Genomic DNA, 20,602 nt, shown 5'->3' with positions numbered 1-20,602 from the left:
GTTTTACTCTTTCTTCAGGGATGTCAGAAATTCATAACTGACCTAAGCAGAGGAATAATACACTCTTGTTTTTATACCCTATTGGACCATTTATGTCCTAAACACCACTGATGGATGAAATGGTAAAACTGTAATTTTTCACTGAATAAATTGTTGCAACAAAGTCGCAAAAATAAAATGTAGTGTTATTTATATTTCTGTACATTTCCCACTACATTATTGCTCAGAATACCACGTTCTTTTAACTTGTTAACGTTGTTTACGTCTGTGTTGTTTGAAGTAAGCCGGCCTTTGCACAATTCAAACACAGTTTAAACACAAAACATGTAATACAAATGATGCACAATAAAACAAATTCATACCAGAAATAACTAATAACAACATTCATAGAGCCAATTGTTTCTAAAAGCTCAGCCTTATCTGAAAGTATAGTGGTAGAGTAGTGAACGCAACATGCATCCGAGGAGTAAAAAAATACCATTTCTACCTGCTTACATCAAAGTGATGCTTTGCAGGGCTGTAAACTACTTTGGAGATATATTTGCATTTTCCCTGCACTGATGTGGAAGAAAATGATCTTGCACATTGTCATGATGTAGTGTGTCAACATCTGACACTTTTCTGCAGACATTTAGATTTACATACCAAGCTATTTGCAATCAGCTCTCCATTGATACAGCAGGGTAATCTTTACCGTGTCAACTCAGAGTAAGTACCACGTTCAGGGGTAATAGAACAAGAGGCAGGTTTCAGCCTTGTTCTGTTCACTGAAAGCTCACTGTACTACTAGTTGCCCCGTTACGGTGCGTTTTATGCACTTTAAAGTTGAGTTGCATACATCCTCTGACACCAGGAAAGCAGTGGCCCCTTTAAGGTATGAAACATTTTTTTGTAAAATCAACATGAACACCTGTGTTGCATAATAAAATGTCAGGAGCAAATCTGTACTAATTATTGAAACAATATTTTTAAATTATTGATCTCATCATTGTAATGTATGTCTGCATTATGCAACTTCTGCTGATTTATAGCTGAATCATTACATTAAATAAACTCGAGTTATAAAATTATAAATGTATTTCATTAAAAACTGACAAGCACAGCAATTACATACATTCAATTTCCCAGCAGTTACTGCTGGCATTTCTACAACTACTTTCATGTTCATCGAATTCTTATATAACATTAAGCGCTCCTGACTTTTGTGGAAATTTGTTATTTGGGGGAATCAGATTTCATTCAGAGGAGGAAACATTGCAATCTGTGCTGCATTATATTGCATATTACATTGTAAATAAGTTTAGATACTAACATTTTAACTTTATGCTTATCATGTACATTGTTATAAACTATAAACATTTCTTGAAAACAAAGTCATGTCACAACACATATGAAGCCAATATGGTCACCTGTTAATGGAAATAAGCTTGTAAGTTTTAATTTTTTATACGTATCGTATTTTTTGTGTATGAAATATTCGGATCACTGCTCTTTTGGTGAACATGAAAAATATGTAGCACGTATCTAACACTCTACAAATACTGATTTCCCTCCAGCACTAGGTTTCAAAGATAATTCAATATTATTTGAATATATCCAACAAAGGCTGTTCATGCTGTAGTCAGCTGCGTTGAATGCATTTTTATGTTCATGACCTGGGGCACAGAAGACAGAAAAGTGCCAAACACTGGACAACACGTTCCAGATATTCCAGACAAGTCAAATATTGTACAGTCAAAACAGGGGCCCAGTATGAAAATGAGTATGCAGTATGAAAAATGATGGTATAGACATTGGGTAACTGTAGCACGCTGAGGCCGCCCGAGGAGGGGGCGGAGACGGGGGCAAAGCAGCCACAGCTGGGGCTGATTTCATCCCCTATTTCTTCCCCGGTGGAGAGACCGTGTTCTTCCCATGGGACTCAAAGCTTCAACACGACGGACTGCCTGGAGGCATCAGACAGCAGCACAATGTCTGTCCTCAGAGACGTCTCGGTGATCGCTGCGAAACTCCGCTGTGTTCCTAACCCAACCACCTACTGCCAATCTCACACTGACACCGGGAGCCATGAACTTGCACTGGGTGCTGATTCCGCTCTGTCACCTTCCTGTAAAAATATCATGGCCTCCTTTGGCAGGCAGCAGGTCCAGTTGAGTGCTATTGCTGTCAAAGTACATACAAGCCATAGAGACAGGCAGCTTGGCTGGGGTGGGCTGTGCGATCAACAACTTCCTATCGTTTTCCTAAGACATAAGCAGGTTGAAAGTATCACTCTACACTTTAATAATATGCTTGAGTTGTGTCAGATAATATAATGTCAGCACCCTAACCTGCAGGACCGTTGATGTTTTACTTAAATGCCTTGCAAAAACTTGAACAAGATCAGCAGCATGACCTGGTACAGAATAAAGATTAAAAAATATGACAAACACTCAACAACGAATGCAACCTATATGGAAATGCTCCAGTGGTATCGGGAGCGTGAGTAATAAATAAACAAAAAGAGATAAACCAAAAGTGAGGTGCATGCAGTTCCAGCCAAATCCTATACCACAGTATAAATATCTGCACCAGGAGATATTTCCTGTACAAAAAAAGCCCAATCATATGGGAGAAATTCCTATATTTCACCCCAGTGCACTTTACCCGAAGGTCCCCAACCATCCAGGTCCAGACAACTCTGGATTGGTTAGAGTCCCACTCTAGTCCCAATGGAATAAATTTGGATTCAATCACTGCAGAGTCCAGGAAAACCCCAAACTTCCACAGCGATCATAGAATCAAGAAAATATCCCCACAACGACAGACTCTACCACAACCTTAATGGAAAAGATATTAACAGAGAAGCAAATTTAAATTATTTTATTTTATTGTTTTATTGGTCATTATTGTTCATGCTTGTTTTAATGTGAAAGATCCAGCTGGTTAAATAGTCTCACATTTTTATTAGTATGAACTTTGGATAAAAGAAACTTCTGGGGAACCAAACAGATGTTTCTTTTAATCTGTTTTCACACTTGATCAGAGTGCGTCACCAGTCTGCACGAGATTGCAGAGGCACAGCAGGTAGCTCTGGTGCCTCGCTGCTCCTGAGCTACTTGGTAGATGTGGGTTGAAGCTACCTGAGAGTGTGTGGAGTTTGCATGGTTCCACCCTTCTGACACACATGGAGGAAAACAGTGGTAAACCACTTATGTGTCCTCTCTTACAAAACCAGGAGTGGTTGCTGTGAGATGGGTTTCACTCCACACCCCTTCTGCCCTCTACTGGAAGTGATGCACTTTTAACTGATTCCATGAACTGGTGATGAACTCAATAGAAGCCACTGAAAAATTGACATGAGGAGGTAAAATTAGAACAGTGGGGTATTAACATTGCAATCTGAACCGTGTGTATTACCACACTGGCCTTAAAATATCTGTAACTTACATGTTTTTAACATGAGTCGTAACACACACACACACACACACACACACACACACACACACACACACACACACACACACACACACACAGAGTACCCTTTAGCATGATGTTTATTCTGAGTTCCTCCAGTGAAACTTACCCAGTTGTAGAAATGGGTAAATAGCTGTGGTAACTTGACATTGCCTTGCAGAAAAGTGTCATTTAAGTGAATAAATGTAAATTTTGCAACGATTGCTACTCAAGGGCTCTGCTAGGGGTTGGAGCAGGGATTGTACTGTAAATAGTTACTCTAATTTACATCACTGTGTGTAGTAACTGAGGGATCAGTGAAGGACAGTATAGTGAGCGCTGTCCCTGTAGTGTGTGAGGCATCAGGGCTTTACCCTGTTCTAGAGAAAAAAGTGTTTTCCTCAGGCCAAAAAAGCAGTATTTCCTGATGTGTCCCACACACACACACACACACACACACACACACACACACACACACACACACACTGACTGAAACAGCTTGTCCTGGGCAGGGTCGCGGGGAGCCGGAGCCTAACCTGGCAACACAGGGCACAAGGCTGGAGGGGGAGGAAACACACTCAGGACGGGATGCCAATCCATCGCAAGGCACCCTAAGCAGGACTCTGCACTGATGTGTCCCTCCTGTCTGTAATCTCTTGCTTCCTGAGGCCCCCTGGAGGTCACTTGATCCATTGGCACCACGGATCCCGACATTCTGAACCATGGCGGAAGGAAACGTGTCGGAAAGAGACATCTTACCAGCTGAATAACACTGCACCTTTTGGCATTTATTAGGATCTCCAGTTATTGAAATAAAGGAGGAACACGGCTTGTTAGAACCCATGTTGGAGTTTGCTTTATTTTCCAAAATTAGTATTACTAGTCACTCTTTATTATGTTACTGTTTCATTTTGATTAGTATGATTTACTTTTACTCTCAAGTATTCTTTGATTATTCTTCATTATATTATTGAGCATATGGAATTCATTCAGAGCCACCACCTGCTCGCTTGACCCGATCCCATCATTACTCCTTCAGAACATTTCCCCGCAATTCTCCTCCTTCATCTCTATTATCATCAACTCCTCGCTCTCCTCCGGCTGTTTCCCAGTTGCCTTCAAAACCGCTCTAATTTCACCTCTGTTAAAAAAACCCTCCCTGTATCCTACTCTGATTGAAAATTACAGACCAGTCTCTCTCCTCTCCTTCCTGTTTAAAACCCTAGAGCGGGTGGCCTGGGATCAACTGTCTGATTTCCTCACCCGGAACCATCTCCTCGATGGTTATCAGTCTGGTTTCAAAGTTGGTCACTCCACTGAGACGGCCCTTCTGGCGGTGTCTGATGCTCTCCAAGCCACTAGAGCCGCCTCCCTCTCCTCGGTCCTCATACTCCTCGATCTGTCTGCGGCATTCGACACAGTCAACCACCAGATTCTTCTCTCCTCTCTTAACCGACTTAGGATCAAAAGTGTGGCACTAAGATGGTCTGAGTCCTACCTATCTGACAGATCCTATCAAGTGGTCTGGCGGAGATCTCGTTCTTCTCCTCTGCCTCTCTTAACCAGTGTCCTGCGGGGCTCGGTATTGGGTACTTTTCTTTTCTCAATCTACACCTCCTCCCTCTGTCTGGTCATAGCCTCCCATAGATTCAAATACCATTGCCATGCTGATGACACTCAGCTCTTCCTCTCCTTTCCGCCTGGTGCGTCAGACATCTCCGCATGCATTGCTGCCTGCCTGTCGGACACCTCTTTGTGGATGTCTGATCACCACCTCTAACTCAACCTCTCCAAAACAGAGGTTCTTTACCTCCCAGCTGGCCCGTCCTTGTGTCACAATCTATCGATTAAACTGAACAACTCACTCATCTTGCCTACATCCTTGGCTAAGACTCTGGAAGCAACGATTGATGTGAGTCTGTTTTTCTCTTGGCACATTGTGGCACAGTGGGTTGGACTGGGTCCTCCTCTCCATTGGGTCTGGGGTTCAAGTCCTGCTTAGGGTGCCTTCCAATAGACTGGTGTCCCCTCCCACTCCAGCCTTGTGCCCTGTGTTGCTGGGTTAGGCTCTGGCTCCCTGCGACCCTGTATGAGACAAGGGGTTCAGACTCTGTGTGGGGGGGGGGCTGCCTGAATCAAATTCAAGACCCCTGTTAATGTCTACAAATGCATCAATGGAACTGCTCCCAGCTATTTACAGGGCTTGATCAATTGCTACACCCCAGCTAGACCCCTTTGCTTGGCTACTTCTGCTTGCTTGGTGGTCCTGTGCACAAAAGGTAAAGCATGGAGGTTCTTGGTTCTGGCTCTGTTGTGGTGGAACGACATTCCCCTCTCACTCAGAACTGCAGAAATTCTGTCTACGTTCAAGAAGGGTCTGAAAACTCATCTTTTCTGGACCGATTTTGCCCAAGACCTCTCCAGCTCATGTATGGTGTAAATGTTCATGCACCATAACTTCATGAGCATCACCAGATAAAGCCTTTATTCAGCCACTAATCCGGAATCGTTTTTCCTTGCTTGTGTATCTTATAATATTAAAAAAAAAAAAAAATTGGTAGGAGGGTATCATGATTTGTCTATCCTGTTATTTTATGCACCTACTCAAACGATGAACCTTGGTTCAGCAAGTGGTGGGTAACAAACTGGGTTTGCTTGAGTCACATGTCTGCATCTATGTCTCTTTCTCTTAATATGATACATAAATTGTACTTTTCCTGAGTTGTACGTCACTTTGGAGAAAACGGTCTGCTAAATGAATAAATGGAAACGTAAATTCACCTTTACATATTTTTTCTGGTGTGCTCTTTATATGCTTTGTCTACAACTCTATGGCCTGCTGTAGAAAGTTTTAGAATACAGAGCACCTGTGTAACCTGGTACTTTTATTGCACAACTACGGTTAAATGGCTAAAAGGCGTACACACACACACACACACACACACACACACACACACACACACACACACACACACACACACACATCATAGTTTTCAGCTAAATGGAATAGTGGGTTCTTATGTGTAAACGACCTGTCAGATACATTTCCGACTTCATCTCACTGGTGCAAATCATGTTCCAAAAAAACTCCAAGGCTAAATCAGCGAATCATGAGCCGTTAATTTTGAAGGTCATCAGTGTATTGAACGACCTCTGAGATGGAAAAACAAGGAAAAAAGCATCAGCCAACAGCCTCTTTATTTTGTTTAGGTAGAACACCAGTTTTGCCATAATTGTGATTTCTTTGTGTGTGTGTGTCTATTAGTGTGTTTGCCTGAGTCTGTGTCGTTGTGTGTCTGTCTTATTGTCTGTGTATGTGCATGTATGTGTATATGCGTGCACTCTTCACTTACACCTGCACCAACACACAAAATGATCAGAAGACACAGGGTTGATGCTCATTATGGAGACCTAGGATCTCTTTAATGTTTAGGTCCCAGATGCAGGTCAGGTGCAGGACAGAGGACACTGGGCACATGTCTACTAGCTTTAAATTAAGCTGCATTAATTACTGCAGCGTGTTGGTTTATCCCAGCATGGAAGTGACAGACATTTATGTAAACTCCAGGTATAATTCCAGCTTTGTTTTTCTCGTCTGGAATGTGTCCTCTCTCAGTTACTCCATACACAACTCCATTTTTAATCAGTCCTCCTCCCAAGTCCCCCTGAAAAAGAGAAAGTAACACAAACAGTAGTAATTCTGAAAATTATTTAACATCAATTATTTGCTATTAGGGGGGTGCGGTGGCGCAGTGGGTTGGGCCACAGTCCTGCTGTCCGGTGGGTCTGGGGTTCGAGTCCTGCTTGGGGTACCTTGCGACGGTCTGGCGTCCCGTCCTGGGTGTGTCCCCTCCCCCTCCGGCCTTACGCCCTGTGTTGCCGGGTAGGCTCCGGTTCCCCGTGACCCCGTCTGGGACAAGCGGTTCTGAAAATGTGTGTGTGTGTGTATTTGCTATTAAGAGGAGGTGTGGTGGTGCAGTGGTGCAGTGGGTTGGACTGGGTCCTGCTCTGTGGTGGGTCTTGGAGTGAAGTCCTTCTTGGGGTGCCTTGTGACAGACTGGTGCCCTGAGTTGTTGGGTTAGGCTCTGTGACCCCATATGGGACAAGCGGTTCAGAAAGTGTGTGTTTGCTATTACTTTACTAGTCCTGGCCAAATCACAGTTGGGGCTGAAAAAACGAAAATTTGATACATCCTTTCTGGCTGAAATCTCATATTATCATCTTCTCAAATATTAATGCTTTTATAACATCCTCTTTCGGGAGCATTATGTTCTCCTGGACTATCCCAGTGTCTTCATTTCTCTAGCTGCAATCAAAGCTGTCCTTCCTACAACAAGTTTACATTTATTGATTTAGCTGACACTTTTCTTAAAGGAAACTTACATTTTAATTTACCGCTTTGTACAGCTGGGCAATTTGGGATGAGTACAGTACTTAAGAGTATTACAGCCAGAAGTGAGATTCAAAGCGGCAACCTTCAGTTGTGGAGAACTAAGTCTAACCACCACACTACCAACTGTTCTAAAGTCTATGCTACATATGTTTGTGCTGGACCCTGATTTTTATTGTACCTAAATGAGAGGTGTTGGAACAGCTGGAAGTCTGTGTTAAATTTTTAAATCCGAAATTCATGAACGTAATTTATTCGTCTTCATAAAACTGAATTCAGCTTCATTATAATTTGGCTTTGTTGATTTAAGATGCAATTTGTTTGTTGTTACAAGATCAATCCATAACCATAAATATGATTCCTTACAAGACAATGTTGGGACCGTTACAGTGATCATCCTTCAGTAATAAATGTTATTCTTACAGTTCTGGTGCCTTTGCCTTTTCCTCCAGCACAGAATCTTCCATTATCAATTTTCCATTCTTGATTACAATCAGTCTTCTCGATATTGACACACAGCAGACTTTTTGTACTGACTGGACGATCTACACCATGTGCAGGGGAAAAGGGAGATCAATCAGTAACAGAACTTTTATTGAGATCTTTATAACGTTTGTTTGTTTGTTTCTACATTATTATTCTACATTTTTACCTCCATCAGTGTATCCACGAATTCCAAAGCCAGCAACATCAAAATCATGAACTTTTCCTGCTAGTAGATTTTTGCATTCTCCATCATTTGGTTCTCTAACAGGTGTTCTGCCATCAATTTTACCTTCCATCTTCAGCAGCATAATATCATGATCACCATTCTGACCTCCGAAGTTGAGTCTGATACGTTGTGCTATGCGTTGTGATTCTATACGTCCAAGATTCTGACTACTTCTAATAACTTGTATGTTTCTGCAAGAGAAAGACAGAGTTAACAACTTAAATGACTCTAAACTGGAAAATCATTAAGGACAACAGATTGTTGACAACAGAACTGTCGCACATGTCCCTTGTCTATTATTGAAATAGGAATTTGTATTACCAATTTTGTGACATACTGGCAGGTTCATATCAGGAGTGACAAAATGTGTTTTTTTCAACACAAAGAGATTGTTTCAGCTTCTGTTAGTCAGCATGATTTAGTGTGACTTCACATCTGAAGAATTAGGGTTTGGTTCACCCTTTGGTTTCACACACACACATTTTCAGAACCACTTGTCCTATACAGGGTCACAGGGAACTAGAGCCTACCCAGTAACACAGGGCATAAGGCCAGAGGGGGAGGGGACACACCCAGGAAGGGACACCAGTCCACCGCAAGGCACCCCAAGTGGGACTCAACCCCCAGACCCACTGGAGAGCAGGACCTGGTCCAACCCACTGCACCACCATGCCCCCTTCTCCCCCAGAATTGACAGGTCAATATTTTAAAACATCTTCATGCTGTTTTATACTGGATTTGAGTAGCTTCTTTAACTGATAAGAGCCAGAATGGGATTCATAAAATGCATTATTTAAAAAGATTTTATGTAACTTTTGATATTGCTGAAAGAATTGACAAGGGCAGTGGACAGGGGGCTTTATCCCTTCACAGGCTTTTACTGCCCAGAACCCATAAAACTAAGACAGGGAACATGGCCCTTTCTGGGGGGACACATGAGCCAGGAAATGAAATGTAACACACAGAAAACAAGAAAAGAGAAAACTAGTGCCCAGCTGGCAGAATCTCATAACTTCCCAGCTCTCTCTTGAGTCCCCAACCTGCTGCTTTTCAAAGTCATTGTTCACAGTCCCTTATGTGATGGCTACTGGTTCCCATTATGCCCTTGAGGCAGGCAGGGTTGGACAGTGAGGAGCTGTTGCTAACCAGTGCATAATAGAAGTGTTGGAGTGTATCTATTTTCCCTATAAACACATATTTTACTATTGATTATTAGGAGTTTATTGAAAATACTTTTTAATTGAGGGGGGCGCGGTGGCGCAGTGGGTTGGACCGGGTCCTGCTCTCCAGTGGGTCTTGGGGTTCGAGTCCCGCTTGGGGTGCCTTGCGACGGACTGGCGTCCCGTCCTGGGTGTGTCCTTACGCCCCGTGTTGCCGGGTAGGCTCCGGTTCCCCGTGACCCCGTATGGGAGAAGCGGTTCCGAAAATGTGTGTGTGTATATTATGTTATGATTTATTATGTGTTACTTTTATGTTTACTCTGTGTTTGTCATTGTTTTTTTATACTGTTCGCTATATAGTATTCATGAATATTCATTCAGGTATGTGTTTTATTTGTGTCTCTTATGCCTGCTACAGAAGATTCTGCAACATAGGGTTTCTGCTACTGGTAAAATTCCAGTTTATTGGGATTCAGGCAAGAAGACCTTGGAAGGTCTTTGTGTCTGGCACAAGGAGATAAGGCAGATCGAGCAATATAAAGGCACACTGGAGAGATGTGCAAGCATATGAATCCATAACGGAGAACATCTGGTGAGAACTTTAATTAAAACAACTTTTTAAGTTTATTGTACCTCGTTTTTGGAAACTCCAGAAAACTGCAAACTGGAAAAGATAAATTCTAATTGCAGATATATAAATTGAACTTTGTCAAACCAGCACCCCAAGCTCCCCAAAACATACTTACGGTCCATCACAAGAGGCAGCTGTTAGAACCCACTTTTCACGAATCAGAGTCCCTCCGCATTTTACATGATCTCCACTGGTACATGGATTATCACAAATAGAAATATGGTAGCTTGTTTGGTTTGGGATACAGTCATGTCCACCAAGGATCCTTTTATAGATGTACCTGGGAACAGCACCTGCAGGTAGGGCAAAAGTCGAGAACACATGCAAGTATTAAAATATATGCCACAGTTACTGCAAAGAAAAATGCTTTAACATGCACAATATACTTTATTCTTTGTATTTTGCCAAAAAAAAAAAAAAAAAAAATTCAACATTCACTAAAAAAAAAAACTGCAGTAATTACAATGTTCTACCACAAAAATTTGTATATACTCTAGAAAAATATGTAGCCCACCCACTCAATTCTAAATTTTTATTTGTTCTTACGATTGTCTCTGTGCCTCAGAAAACCCCTTCGCACAGGAGGTGAATTAGTGGTGTCTACAAAAATTTAAACTTAGGATGCATCTACTGTAGCTCATGAATTTGAGGAGTATGAGTGACTAGGGTGCTGAGAGGCCCAGTTAACGAATAGTATTGTATGGCTGTACTGTTCTTGTGAGATTAGACCTCCCATGCTTAGATCACAGCTTGGAAAACTCTGTGCAAATGCATCCTTCACATGCATCTATAATTTGTTTGCTAGCCACCAAACACCACATCGTACAACATGGAGGTTCTCGGTTCTGGCTCCGTTGTGGTGGAACGACCTCCCCCTCACACTCAGAACTGCTGAAGTGCTGTCTACATTCAATAAGGGTCAGAAAACTCATCTTTTCCGGACCCATTACACCCAAGACCTCTCCAGCTCATGTATGGTGTAAATGTTCATGCACTGTAACTTTATGATCATACCCAGATAAGCCTTTACACACCGCTACTCATGTATTATATGTAAAGGTTTGTGTACCTTTATTAAAATAAAAAAAAAAATAGGAAGGTGATCAGGATTAGTCTATCCTGAGTTTTGTGCACCTACTTCAGCGATGAACATTGGTGCATCAAGTGGAAAGTAAAAAAGTTTACTTTTACTTTATTAAGTTGACTTAAGGATCACATGTCTGCAACTATGATTCTCTTTCTCCTAATGTAATGTACAAATTGCAGATTGCATATCTGCTCAAACAGGAAAGTCCAAAGGCGGTGGAGTTTGCTATTACATAAACGAGGATTGGTGCACTATGGTTCAGTTTTAAAAACAGTGAGTGAGCCCTCTCTGGAAGCACTATTCATAAACTGCAAACTCTTCTATTCACCTCGGGAGTTTTCATCGTTCATTCTGATTAATGTCTACATTCCACCACAAGCCTGTGTGAGTGAATCGCTTGATCTGTTTTGCAGCCACATTCAAGGCATGGAGCAGAACCACCCGGACTCACTCCTCATCATTTTGGGTGACTTTAACAGAGCAAAACTAAATGTTGAACTCTCAAAATTCAGGCAGCACATTAAGTGCCCAACAAGAGGGAAGAACACTCTGGACCACTGCTACATGGTCTTAAAGGACGCCTACCACTCTGTTCCCCATGCTTCACTCAGCTACTCTCACCACTGTCTGGTTCACCTAATTCCCACATACAAACAAACTTACATCTGCCAAACCCACAATGACTGCTGTGAAGAAATGGACAGATGAAGCCAAGTTGGTTCTGCAGGACGGCTTCGATTGCGCCGATTGGAGTGTATTTGAAGCAGCAGCTGACAACCTGGACGAACTCACTGGTGTTGTTCCTTCTTACATGAGTTTTTGTGAAGATACATGCATCCCGACCACCACTCGCAGGAAATTCAACAACTACAAACCATGGTTTACTGTTAAATTGAGACAGGTATGGAAGGACAAAGAGGCAGCTTATTGGAGTGGAGACAGGTCATTATACAACAAAGCCAGAAACATGCTAACTAAAGAGATCAAAACTGCTAAACGACGCTATTCCGAGAAGCTGAAACAAACGTTCTCAGCTAACGATCCGGTGTCAGCGTGGAGAGGCCTACACGTCCTCACCAACTTCAAAGCACCGTCCCCCCACTCAGACAACACCCAACAATTGGCTGAAGATCTGAACACTTTCTACTGCAGGTTTGAGGGGCCCATTATCCAGACATCAACACCTCTCCCCCAGCCTCCACCCAGCCACCATTCCTCCCATCCAACTTTGTCGATCAGTGAAGATGATGTAAGGCGTCTGTTCAAAAGATTAAAGACGAGGAAGGCCCCCGACCCTGATCAGGTGTCTCCCTCCTGCCTGAAACCTGTGCAGGCCAGCTTGCCCTCATCTTTACACAGATCTTCAATAGATCGTTGGAGCTAAGCATGGTCCCATCGTGCTTCAAGCGCTCCACCATAATACCTGTTCCCAAAAACACCTGCATCTCGAGACTGAATGACTTCAGACCAGTGGCCCTTACCTCTGTAGCAATGAAGTGCTTTGAGAGGCTGGTGCTAGCATAGCTGAAGGTCATCACAGGCTCACTGCTGGATCCCTTCCAGTTTGCCTACAGATCAAATAGGGCTGTGGAAGATGCTATGAACATGGAGCTGCACTACATCCTGGAGCACCTTGACTCAACAAAGACATACGCACGAATCCTCTTTGTGGACTTCATTTCGGCCTTTAATACCATCATTCCAGGCATCCTTCACTACAAACTCAGTCAGCTCTCTGTGCCAACATCCATCTGCAACTGGATCACAAGCTTCCTCACCAACAGAGAGCAGCAGGTGAGCTGGGGATATTCACATCTAGCATTTGCACACTCAGCACCGGTGCCCCCCAGGGATGTGTGCTCTCCCCTCTGCTCATTTCAATATACACAAATGGCTGCACCTCCGCGGACTCATCAGTTAAGATCCTGAAATTCGCTGATGACACTACAGTCACAGGACTCGTCCAGGACTGCGATGAGTCTGCATGCAGACGGGAGGTGGACCGGCTTTCCTTGTGGTGCAGACACAACAACCTGGAACTTAATACCAGTAAGACAGTAGAGATGACAATCGACTTTAAGAAAGTACCTTCTCCCCTGCCACCACTCACTATCCAAGATTGTACTGTGTACAGCACTGATTCCTTCAAGTTCTTTGGCACTACCATCTGTAAAGACTTGAAGTGGGAGAAGAACACCACGACCATAACCGAGAAAGCCCAGCAGAGGATGTACTTTCTCTGCCAACTAAGAAAGCACAACCTGCCCAAGGAACTGCTGTGTCGATCTTACAAGACCACCACTGAATCCGTACTGTGTTCATCAATCACTATCTGGTTCGGCTCTGCCACCCAATTGGACAAGCGCCGCCTTCACAGACTGGTTAAGTCAGCAGAGTGCATCATTGGGACCAACCTGCCTTCCCTCCAGGACCTATACATGTCCCGTGTCAGGAAACGGGCTGAGAAAATTGTAAGGGATCCCTCACACCCTGTTCAGTGTCTGTTTACCCTACTTCCCTCGGCCAGGTGATACAGATTAATTAAAACAAGAACTACCGGACACCAAAACAGCTTTTTCCCAGCAGCCATAAAGATTCTAAATACCCTCCTATAACCTCAGTCATCATTGGACTTTTTACTAGTACCGTACCCTACCTGTTCATTACACCCATGTGCAGTATGCTCTTACATCTTTTGTGCAATATGTTTCCTTATATCTTTGTGCAATATCATATCCATGTGCAATATGTTTCTTATATCTTTGAGTAACATCATACCCATGTGCAATATGTTCTCTGAATAACTGGCAATCACTGCATTATAATGTCACTTTATGATACAGGTCAATGCGTACTTTTCCTATGCTTGGTCATTTAGTTGTGTTATGCCTGTGTGGTTTTATGTTGTGTCTGCATTATACTATGTTCTTGTCTGCTGCATTATTGGTAATCATGTTTGTATTAGTGTATGTCTAGTTCAGTATCTGCTTATGTAGTCTGTATGTGTGAATGTGCAATGTAAGTTTGCTCTAAACTGGAAACAAATTCCTTGTATACTCAGGTATACTTGGCTAATAAAGCTGATTCTGATTTGGCCAGGTCCTGCTCTCTGGTGGGTCTGGGGTTTGAGTCCTGCTTGGGGTGCTTTGTGACAGACGGGTGTCCCATCCTGGGTGTGTTCCCTCCCCCTCCAGCCCTGTGTTGAGGGGTTAGGCTCCGGCTCACAGCGACCCTACTTGGGATAAGCAGCTTCAGACAATGTGTGTGTACTCAAACATGAAAGAAAAAAAAACCAACAGTTGACCAAACTGCAGCTCTTGTCATATTAATATAAAACTATTCCACACCAATAATAATTTAAACAAAAACACAGCAATAAGGCAACATGTGAACACATGTAGCAGGGGGCTACAACTACGCAAGCATACACTCATATAGGACCAATAGCATATCAAATGAAAGATAAACATACAGATATCTAGCAATGCCAGTGAACCCCACTGGTACAGCTGGCTACAAATTCTCATCTTGATCACACCTTATGTCTTCTTTTGAAATACGCCTGGGAAAAAAAAATCGCACAGGCACACCTGCTCCATCCCTGGAAATCTACCGCAAATACTATGTCCAGGCATCTACCGTTCATTACATCCGACAGGGACATTTGGACATGTGGATGATGGTCACAAGCTTTTCACCTTTATGAGGTGACAAATTCCTCTATGAGGTGGAGTAATGGTGAGTGAGGTGGAAAGAAATGTGACTTTATTCATCATTGCATCATTAACTCGATCATAGCAGGCAACTTGTTGCACAGATTAGAGATGTGTCTCATCTTTCCTCGCACTGTGCAGAAGTAATTCAAGTCTTACACTGAATTCAATGTCCATATCTGAATGAAACCTCCTCTCCGTCTTTGGGTACAAAATACCTTGGGGTTCTGTGCCAAAACAAATTTTTACAACTTACACAAGCTACCATGAGGTAATACTGTCCAATGAACAATATTAATTTCTGCTCTTATACTGATGATACACAGTTCTACTTGTCCATCAAGCCTTCAGAAATGCATACTAGCAAACATGTCACATTTCTGTGATCACATTACGGGCAGGATGGGTGTCAAGTATCTCTTCTGTTGGAGATCTTGCTCATGTGAACAAAAATCCCAAGCAGCAGATTTGAATCTTGTGGATTTTTTTTTCTTTCACCTGTTGCCAGTTGGCGCATCTAATAACAAACTATCTTTTATCATAATACCCACATCTTTTGGGTCTTTGTGTTATATCTTCTGGAACTTTATTCTCTGTGTCACTCTAGTGAGGAGTGCTGTATAAAAGTGAACTGAACTGAGGGCAGCACACTAGCACAACTAGTCACACTGCTACTTCTCAGATCCTGGTCTGCTTGGATGTAGTTTCAAATATGGGTCAGTCTTTGTGGAGTTGTATGTTCTCCCCATGTTTCATCCAGGTGTTCCAGTTTCCTCCCACAGTGCAAGGAAATGCAATTCATTTGGGTTGGTGATGCTAAGATGCCCATAGTGTGTGAATTGGTGAGCGTGTGGCTACTCTGGGATGGTCTGGCATCCCGTTCAGGCTTTACCCCCTCAGACTTGCATCTAGATATTCTGTGAACCTCCCTGACTAAGGCAAGTGTTTAATGAGAAAGGATGGATGGATGAGTTCAATCATGTGCTTCTGTGTGTAAGTGTACTTGCTGGAAGTTACTATATTACATTCACATTACATTTATTTATTTAGCAGGCACTTTTCTCCAAAACAAATTCCAATGAACTTTATGTAGAGTGATTACACACACTGTCTAAAAGTCTTTGTCCTGAGCGGGGTCCTGGCAAACTGGAGCCTAACCCAGCAACATAGGGGAAGGGGAAACACCCAGGACAAGATGCCAGTCCGTCGTAGGGCACCCCAAGCAAGACTCAAACTCCATACCCACCAGAGAACCAGAGAGCGGGACCCAGCTAAGCCCACCGTGCCACCGCACACCCTGGTGTTATATTACAGCAAACAGTTATTTTTGCATTAAGTGGACCAATGTTGTCAGCTTTATACTTACTTTTCCTGACTAATATTAAGTCTAATAGTTGCTCTGAAAAGATGCTTCATGAAGAATCCATAAAGTACAGTATTTAATAGGTTAAATCTTTTTTCAAAAAAAAAAAAAAAAACTTCCCTATATCTTATAATCAAGTCAACAAATGTACTTTGGTGTAGTGCTTAGAGTTACTACTTCTGGACTGAAAGGTTGCAGGTTTAATCCCCACCTCTTGGTGTAGTACCCCGTGAGCAAGGTACTTACTCTGAATTGCTCCAGTAAAATTACCCACCTGTATAAATGGGTAAATAACTGTAACCTTTACATTGTAAGTCACTTTGGAGAAAAGCATCAACTAAATGAATAAAAGTAAGTGTGCTTACAAAGTTTCCTTGATCAGTAGCAGATAGTACACTCCTTTGTACACATTCTGTTATGTTCAAAATATAGTTCTGCTGTATAAAATAAATAAGTGTTCTGCTGTTGGTTGCTTCAGATCTAACAGATCTTCAGATTATAACTGTATTATTCCATTGTAATATAAAGCTTTCAAAACTGTAATTTGTTTTATTCTAAAATTCTTAGGAATCATGACAATAAATAATTAGGAATAATACAATAAAATTCACTTGATTTTACAGTTCTTCCATTATGCCCATGACAGTAATACAACTGAACAGCTGTATAGCTATCTGGCTTGTTAACATAGTTTGCAAAAAAAAAATGCATTTAATTAAAAGAATTTCTGGCATGACAGATGAACCCTCAAATGTTTATAGTACTGTCCTGTATAGAGCTATACACAGTGCTAAATGTATTTCTCCAAAGCAATTACAATTATTTATCCATTTATACAGGGGGGCAAATTTACTGGAGCCCTTTTTAGGACAAGGACCTTGCTCAAGGGTACTAAAACCAGAGGCAGTAGCTCTAACCACTGCACTACCAGCTGTACAATCAGTTTCTTTAACAATTTCAGATTTATAAAAACACATTTACCTGTCAAAAATGAGAAGAAGAAGAAAAGGAGAAGGATTTTCATGACGATTTCTCAGCAGAACGACTAGACAGAACTGGGAGTTCAACTGTCAGACGGAGCGGTTTACACACTGACTCACTTACATACACCCTCTAACACACACCCTCCTACCGCTTAACACACTTATCTGATCTACCGTCTTCTTAGTTAAATTAATAGAACAGTTGTACAAAATGTGAGTAATGTGCAACACTTAGGGGATGCGGTGATACAGTGGGTTTGGCCAGGTCCTGCTCTGTGGTAGGGCTGGGGTTCGAGCCCTGCTTGGGGTACCTGGTGGCAGACTGGCGTCCCCTGCCCCTCCAGACTTGCACCCTGTATTGCTGGGTTAGGCTCCAGCTCGTCACATCCCTGCTTGGGACAATGGGTTGTGGACATTGTGTGTGTAACACACAGATCCTGTTCATATATATGATTATGCAGAGAACAAAAAGATTTTTGCTGTACCGATTTGCCACTGTGATGTGGTTATAATAGAGTAAAACTATAGATATGCCCGCCACAAGGCACGCCAAGCAGGACTCAAATGCCACACCCACCCAATATATTTCACTACCTTATTATAAATCCCTATATTATGGACTGAAATACTGTCTTGACTCTTTTTCCTACAGCTGAACTGTTAACAACAACCAGTTGCATTCATTTTAAAGACTGGTACACAACACCTGCTGTAGTTGTGTTATACTGAAGTAAGCTCTTTTGGTGCATTTTGGTGTCCAGTACATGACAGCACTATTCACATATCACAGAGATAACATTTAAAATATGCACGCACACACACACACACACACACACACACATTTTCTGAACCCCTTGTCCCACATGAGGTCGCGGGGAACCGGAGCCTACCCGGCAACTCAGGGCAATACTGATAAAATGTAACAACTGGACTCCAAAAATGTTGAGTGCAGTGAACAAGGTTACAGTGGTCCACAGTGTAGGGGGTAAGGCAGGGTACACCCTGGACAGGGTGCCAGTTCATCACAGGACAATATTTCTGTTTCTCTCTTTCTCACACAAACACACACATTACAGGTGATTTCAAGGCATCGGTTCACAAGGAGCATATTTTTTATACTGTGCAAGAAACCCTACATACAATCTTCACACAGACTGAAACCCATTGTTTGAATCATAATGTCTGCAGAACTTATACATACAGCCTGTTCAGACAGGTACGAAACTTGTTCACATCCTATTTATGCACTTTTTGCTTTCATCCACCAAGTCTGCCATCATTCATTTTGATGAAAATAGAACATGTGTCGTTACGTATGTGGTTGCCATCTGCTTATCAACATGTTAAAATATGTCCTAAGAGGTCAGCCCAAAATGAATGGGATGCTACAGTACATACCTACATTAGTGGCGTCAATTATTGCCACTTCAGAGAATGATTTTTATTACTTCAGATGTGAATCCGATCCCAGCTCTGTTTATATACACTTTACATGATCACAGAACTCACTGAGGATGGCAAACTCCCACTGTCTGATTTGCAACAGCATGTCATGTATCAGGAGACCAAAAAACGTGACTAGTAACTTTCAGTGGACTCACATTACAGCATAAATACCCACAGCCTGTGCACTGTATATAAATTCTGTGGCATCTCCCACAGCACAGTAAATTCACTCATATGTCAGTATGTCCCTACTGACATGTCCCTGTCTCTTCGGTCATTTATTCTGTACACTTACAATAAAGTTGGCGTAACAGCTATAATTTACCGTACAAAGGGCCGCATAACTGTTTTGCTACTTATTTTTCAGCACACAGAGTCAAAGGCCATATTTTTGTCAGAGATGAACTATGTCCATAGTGTAAATGTCACAATCTGCTGCTGCTGGAACATCTACCACATATTAAAATAGCTTTAAATTATCTTTGGTAGTGAACGCTTGAGGCCGTGTTGAAAGAATCATGCTTTTTGAACAAGTGCCTACTTGTTTTTCATATGTTAACCGCAGTAGTTAGCAGTAGTACTCACATACATATTTCACAAAGTCCCCACGCAGTATCTCATTTCCTTATGCAAGGTGATAATAGTCTTCGACGTTAACGGACAACCACACTGGGCTCATATTACACTGACACTTTTGTTGCAACTAGACTTTATTAGAAGAAATGTGTTCATAAAAATATATATTTGACAACAAATATAACAGGTATAAAGGTGAAATGTCAATACCTGGAACTGCAATAAGGACATTTGCAATGTTACATTCCCTCAAAATAAAAAAATAATTTAAAAAATGGTCGGGAGTAATTAAAATAACAGCATATTATTAAGCAGCTTTGCAGATGTCAGAAGTAGTTATTCGAAAACTCAGCATATTTTACTGCAAACCACAGCAGCGTGTGTGCTTTCAAAAAAATATAAATTAGCTTTCTGTTATTCATATGTCTCTGTTATTCATAATTACTCCTTCAGTGTAAAGTATGCAGAGAAGGACAGACAGGTAAAGGGGAATTTACACAGTAAACGTACAGAACACAGATGACCAAAAATCCAGGGACACGTCAACAGGGCATTATTGATAGACATGGTGACTACAGAAGTCGCTGTATATTTAACACCTGCTGATCTGTGGAATTGATAAATAATGTTCCTGGGCATTAGGAGGTGCGGTGGCGCAGTGGGTTGGACCGCAGTCCTGCTGTCCGGTGGGTCTGGGGTTCGAGTCCCGCTTGGGGTGCCTTGCGACGGACTGGCGTCCCGTCCTGGGTGTGTCCCCTTCCCCCTCCGGCCTTACGCCCTGTGTTGCCGGGTAGGCTCCGGTTCCCCGTGACCCCGTATGGGACAAGCGGTTCTGAAAATGTGTGTGTGTGTGTGTGTGTGTGTGTGTGTTCCTGGGCATGAAAAATGAACATTAGATCGGCATAATAATTCAGATTCTGCTGTGTCTGGACACCTTCTGCTTCGCCTTTGGAAAACTTCCCTTCACTTCCACACGGTCCAACAGGCACTCACCCCCTTATAATCCCTGTGAGCCCCTGCAGCGGTTGGACAGCTATTTTACATTTTTCCCAAAGTTCCCAATCCTACAAGCATTTACAATGAACATCGTTTACTGCTCGTTGACT

General features: G+C 42.3%; 1 protein-coding gene across 1 annotated transcript; it reads right to left on the bottom strand.

Moving 5' to 3' along the window:
• Positions 1–6,826: 6,826 nt before the first annotated feature.
• On the bottom strand, positions 6,827–17,591 carry LOC108927478 (trypsin-like). Its single transcript, XM_018740811.2, has 5 exons — positions 17,473–17,591; positions 10,444–10,621; positions 8,478–8,728; positions 8,249–8,370; positions 6,827–7,100 (listed from the first exon to the last, which is right to left on the bottom strand). Exons 1-5 carry the CDS (start codon positions 17,513–17,515, stop codon positions 6,930–6,932), a joined length of 765 nt encoding a protein of 254 aa, XP_018596327.2. The 5' UTR covers positions 17,516–17,591; the 3' UTR covers positions 6,827–6,929.
• Between the last annotated feature and the right edge of the window lie 3,011 nt (positions 17,592–20,602).

Source organism: Scleropages formosus, chromosome 9 (genome assembly GCF_900964775.1).
Source record: "Scleropages formosus chromosome 9, fSclFor1.1, whole genome shotgun sequence".
NCBI classification, from domain to species: domain Eukaryota; kingdom Metazoa; phylum Chordata; class Actinopteri; order Osteoglossiformes; family Osteoglossidae; genus Scleropages; species Scleropages formosus.
The sequence above is the reverse complement of the archived record's forward strand: the minus strand, read 5'-3'. Positions and strand labels throughout refer to the sequence as shown.

What these genes read in the sequence shown, in the direction of transcription:
- LOC108927478 (XM_018740811.2), bottom strand. Translation starts at nt 17,515, where the DNA reads ATGAAAATCCTTCTCCTTTTCTTCTTCTTCTCATTTTTGACAG. An exon ending in CTTCTTCTCATTTTTGACAG is followed by an intron (nt 10,622 to 17,472) that starts GTAAATGTGTTT and finishes CCCTACCTGCAG; the next exon opens with GTGCTGTTCCCAGGTACATC. An exon ending in TCGTGGATACACTGATGGAG is followed by an intron (nt 8,371 to 8,477) that starts GTAAAAATGTAG and finishes CACATGGTGTAG; the next exon opens with ATCGTCCAGTCAGTACAAAA.